The 5,414-nt window shown below is 42.2% G+C and overlaps 1 protein-coding gene across 1 annotated transcript; it reads right to left on the bottom strand.

Annotated features, from left to right (window-relative positions):
• Positions 1–735: 735 nt before the first annotated feature.
• Positions 736–1,797, bottom strand: LOC109267086 (olfactory receptor 51I2-like). Its single transcript, XM_019449588.2, has one exon. The coding sequence runs from the start codon at positions 1,696–1,698 to the stop codon at positions 736–738; it is 963 nt and encodes a 320-aa protein (XP_019305133.2). The 5' UTR covers positions 1,699–1,797.
• Between the last annotated feature and the right edge of the window lie 3,617 nt (positions 1,798–5,414).

Below are 5,414 nucleotides of genomic sequence, written 5' to 3'. Positions count from 1 at the left end.
TCTCACCACTCCTCATCATTTCTAATTCATCTCCTGCCATTCTCCAACACACACACACACACACACACACACACACACACACACAGATTATGCTGAGCCACATATGGCTACTCACCTTTCTGCAAACACACCAGATAATTCAACACCTCAGTGTTTTTATTTTTTGCATTCTTTTCCCTTCATAGGTATGCCTTCCCCTTGCCCACCTTTTCTGCCTGACAAACTCCTTCTCACCTTTCAGCTTCCTTCTTCCCTGACTTGCTTCTCATTTCCTCTAGGAAGGCAGGAAACTCTCTTCTGTATTCCTATAGCATTTTGTGTGTACCTATCATAGCCTCATTACATTTAATTATTGTTGTATATTTAGAATCTTCTGTCTTACAATGGAGAGGCAAGACCATGTTTCCTATAGCCTTTTGTGTGTACAATACATTTAAGTATTATTGTATATTTAGAATCTTCTGTCTTACAATGGAGAGACAAGACCATGTATGATTCATTTTACTGTCTCTAGTAATGGCAGAGATTCTCACACAAGTAAATATTGAATTAAAAAGCTGAAGTCAATGAGTGCAGGAAAGAATGAAGTCTATTTTGTCACCCATCAGTCTGAGAGTATCCATTTGCTTGTCATACTCTTGGTAATGTGTCTGGGTCAAGGATCTGAGTAAGGACTTTCTGGACATAAGATTGGTCATGTTTTTCTTCAGATTCTGTGGTTGTTTCTTGGTTTCATCAGCCTTGCCTCTTCTCTCTCAGTAATCTGAGCATGGCCTCCCTGATGGGCTTGGATTTCACACTGTAAATAATGGGGTTGAGCACAGGGGGCACCACCAGGTACACATAGGCAATAAGAGCATGTACAATGTGAGGCAGGTGCCTGCCAAAACGGTGGATCATTGACACTCCTATGACTGGGATGTAGAAAATCAGAACAGCTAATATATGAGAAACACATGTGTTGAGGGCCCGGACACGCTCCCTCGGAGAGGCCAGACCCATCACTGTACGAAGAATAAGGGTATAGGACAGGAAAATAAGCAAAGAATCTACACCCACTGTGGATAAAACTACATAGAGCCCATAGAGGATGTTGACAGTAATGTCAGCACAGGCCCGTTTCATGACATCTGCATGGAAACAGAAGGAGTGGGACAGGAGAATCTTGCCAGGACAAAAGTTCAGTCGCTTCAGTAAGAAGGGCCCTGGAAAGAGGGATACAGTGGCCCGAGTAACAATGGCGATCCCGATCCTGATGATAACATTATTGGTGAGGACAGTTGCATAGCGAAGAGGGTTCGAGATGGCCACAAAGCGGTCAAATGACATGGCCAGGAGCACCGACGACTCCACCACAGAGAAGGAATGGAGGAAGAACATCTGGACCAGGCAGGCATTGAAGCCTATGAGCCTGTGGCCAAACCAGAGCACAGCCAAGGTGGTGGGCAGTGTGGACAGGGTGAGGCCCACGTCGGTGAGGGCCAGCATGGACAAGAAGTAGTACATGGGCTGGTGCAGGCTGGGAGTCTTCCTCACAGCCAAGAGGATCAGGCAGTTTCCAGTGAGGGCCACAGTGTACATGGAGGAGAAGGGGATAGAGATCCATCCATGAACAGCCTCATGCCCTGGGATGCCAATCATCAGGAAGGCATGTGGCTGGAAGAAGGAGATGTTGACATGGGTCTGGGAAGGGAGCATCTTTGAGAAGCAGTTGAAGTCTCCAGAAAGATGTGACCTCTTCAGTCTGGGCAGAAAAATAAGACGAGACAAAATGATTGGAAAATATACCAGCTGTGATATTAGGTGACATGGTTCCCACACATTACTGAATATGAAACACAAAGGGGATTTAAAAATGGACTCCATATAGAAACCAACTAGAGACTAACTATAATTTAAATTTATTGAGTATAATAGTATCATTTTGTAATGTGAAATACTGATTTCTTCTTATATTGTAGAAAGCAGGGCTTTCTTTAAAAATATGTGAGATGATCCTAAAGGGCTTAATCAAAAATGCTTTATTTTAAATAAGAGATAGTGGCCTCATGAAATAAATTGCAAGGATATGGTGGAATCCTGAAGGGTTGATAGCATGGGCTTGTTATCTTTCCTTTCTTGGATTTACCTTTAAAATGTCAAATGGACAGATAAGTATATAAGCAAAGAAAAAACACTCTATAAAGTTAAGTCAATAAAAACAAGAAAAAGGAAACAGCCCCTGAAATATCTTTTAACAGAGATTTAAAAACCCACCCCAAATAAATCTGTGAGCCAAAGGGATTTTACTATGAACCCTGGGGTACAGTTATGCCATATCTAGACAATGTAATCACCTCACTCTGAAGGTAGGAAGTCAACTCAGAAAGCCCACTTGTCAAATATGGGCCCACCAAGCATCAGTGAGAATAAAATAACTGCTAGAGATTGAAACACACTGAGGGGCCGGGGGAGAGAGAGAAAGAATGAGGACAGCAAGGCTAGGCACTCAGTATTCTGAAAACTGGCAAATAACCTGCTTTTCTTCTACAAATTGTGACATGGTATAAAGAAAATAACTGAAGAAGGGAAGTTTCTACAGAAGCATTCTAGCTAATAAGAAAGTACAACTGAAGTATTACTTTTCTTTTTTTAATGTTTATTTATTTTTGAGAGAGACACAGAGCGTGAGTGGGGGAGGGGCAGAGAGAACCAGAGACACAGAATCTGAAGCAGGCTCCAGGCTCTCAGCTGTCAGTACAGAGCAGGACCAGGGCACAAACTCAGAGGTCATGAGATCATGACCTGAGCTAAAGTCGAAGTCAGACGCTTAACCTACTGAGCCACTTAGGCACCCCTGAAGTATTACTTTTGAACAAACCCAATGAAATAATGGCAAAAAATCATCAGGGGCTGATATCATCACATATGAGAGAAAGCTACATTTTGTATTTTACCAAAATAAGCCTGAATCATATCTGACTACCAATTTATAGAGAATATAAGAGACACCAGGCAAGCAGATACGTTAAAAGACACCAAGAGATGGAATAAGAAAAATCCAAACTACAACCAAAACAAAAGCTTCTAGGACAAAATTCCAGTTTCTTCCACCAATAAATATAAGAAAATAAAAAAAGGAAGAGTGAAAACCTATAGATTAAGAAAGATTTGACTCATATCAACCAAATCCAATGGACGAAACTTGTTAGGATCTTGTTTTCAGCAAATCAAATAAAAAAGGTGAGCAAACTAGCACTAAAAAATACTTTTATGTGGTAATTGGGGAAATATAAATACTGGTTGAATTCTTGATGATCTTTTATTTTGGTGTAATTATAATACTATGCCTGTGTTTTAAGATTTGAAAAATTTGTAAGATGAAGAAGGACACAATGACTTATATTGACTTCAAAATAATTGGGGGCATGGGGGTCACTTGTGGTGGGAATTGTGTGGAGCCAGCCTGCAAAGAGTGGCTATGAGCTGATGATTATGGTAGCTGGATATGGATATACAGAGATCAAGTTTATCCACACTCTAATTTTGAGAGAGGATTTTATTATTTTTCATAATAAAATATTAACAAATCAAAAGTTTTTTCTATAATGAGTAACATTTGATGGCAAGAGGTGTTTAGTTAAACATGGTGAAATGCACACAAACTTTTATCTCTACTCTTTCCAAAATCTCATTTAAATGATAGTAATGAATTAAAAAATGTATATTATCTGAAAGTGACAGAAGAACAAGATGGGATATAAGGTGTATCAACAATAATATAGTTAATAGATAACCATAGGAAGAGTGGAAAGAAACTGGCAGAAATAGAAGATTAAGTTCGTAGAGAGGAGGTTATGCCACACATGCACTTCAAAAGGACTAAGGTAAGAGTGAGGAATGGAATTGAAAACAGGATGATTTTATTTTTTATTTAAAAAAAAATTTTTTTAACGTTTATTTATTTTTGAGACAGAGAGAGACAGAGCATGAACGGGGGAGGGTCAGAGAGAGGGAGACACAGAATCTGAAGCAGGCTCCAGGCTCTGAGCTGTCAGCACAGAGCCTGACGCGGGGCTCGAACTCACAGACCACGAGATCATGACCCAAGCTGAAGTCAGCCGCTTAACCGACTGAGCCACCCAGGCGCCCCAAAACAGGATGATTTTATAGGGAACAGCTATATGATTCCTTCTCCTATCCTTTCCTTTCCTCCTATTCCTTCTCCTATTCTTGCAGAAGATAGCTTCCTTTCTAGAAAAATTCTCCCAGCAAGATTCTGGACTCAGAGATATCAGACAGAAATGAAAGATGGACAGTGTTGAAAACAAAGGAATTGAGGGAAGATGAGGCTCCCCAGCTCTCTTTCCCCACTTGGTTCATAGAATCCTAGTAAGTAGGTTTACTCTGTACCACCAGATGGCCACCATGGACCTCTCCCAACCAGACCATGTGACAAGGAATGCCTGTGGAGAAATGCTGGTCCCCACAAGGACAAGGATAGCTGAGATGCTGAACCAGAGCTCAGATGACCTCAGAATGCCAGATGGGAAGACAACTTGGCACATTTTATCATCCACTCCCTCTCTGGAGAGACTATTGAGGGAAATCTCTCCCTGGAATGTGATCTGGGATTGGAATTTATCTCTGAGCTATAAACTCCCGGAATCTCAGGCAGGCAGCCTCCTTCAGGCCTTCTTCTCCAAGCAAGAGATGGGGCTAATATCTCTCCTGGTTCAAGACCGATTACTTCTTTTTCTTCTGTGTTATTTGCAGGCCCTCCACACTGATATATGCATCTGAGGCTGAGGTACTGGTAGTCATCCATCTGGGAAGTAGGGAAAGGGATGTGTTGGGGCCCAGGTTACTCACCCTGGTGGTTTTCTGGGCTGCTCCACTGGTCCACATCCCACAAGAGCCCAGGATGTCTTTGTGGCAGAGGGATTGGGTTTTATCCCACTGCATAGGGATACCTTGGCAGCAGTACCTATCTCCAGGGAAGGCTAGGCTGGGGCCACAGAGGAGTCAGTCTATTCAGGTCTCTGTGGAATGGAAAAGTTGGAGCTAGCTTCAGGATCAGGGGAAACTTTTGGAGGAACAAAACAATAATGGGGCAAGGGAGACAGAATCATGGATTCTACAATATCTCACCAAGTTTAAATGGTCCTATTCAGAGACTATCAGCTTCAATAGCCCATCTGTATTTGAGATCCTTCCAAGACAATATTCCTAAAGACTCCTCTTGGCCAGGCCCCAGGATTAGTTCTGCAGAAGCTCTTAGTCTTTGCAGAGGGTAGAGATATGGAGCCTAAAGGTGGTGGCCTAACCCAGCCTGAGGGAGTCAGAAGAGGCTTCCTAGAGGAGATTGAGAGGGAGTGAACTTCTGGGAGGCCCACAGACTCTGCTCCAAACTCTCGGCACTCATCCTGGGACAG

This window comes from Panthera pardus, unplaced genomic scaffold (assembly GCF_024362965.1).
Source record: "Panthera pardus isolate Hobbes unplaced genomic scaffold, ASM2436296v1 HiC_scaffold_12, whole genome shotgun sequence".
Taxonomy (NCBI): domain Eukaryota; kingdom Metazoa; phylum Chordata; class Mammalia; order Carnivora; family Felidae; genus Panthera; species Panthera pardus.
This window is presented reverse-complemented; position numbering and strand designations above follow the sequence as displayed.

Coding starts and splice junctions, on each gene's coding strand:
- LOC109267086 (XM_019449588.2), bottom strand. CDS start 1,698: ATGCTCCCTTCCCAGACCCATGTCAACATCTCCTTCTTCCAGCCACAT.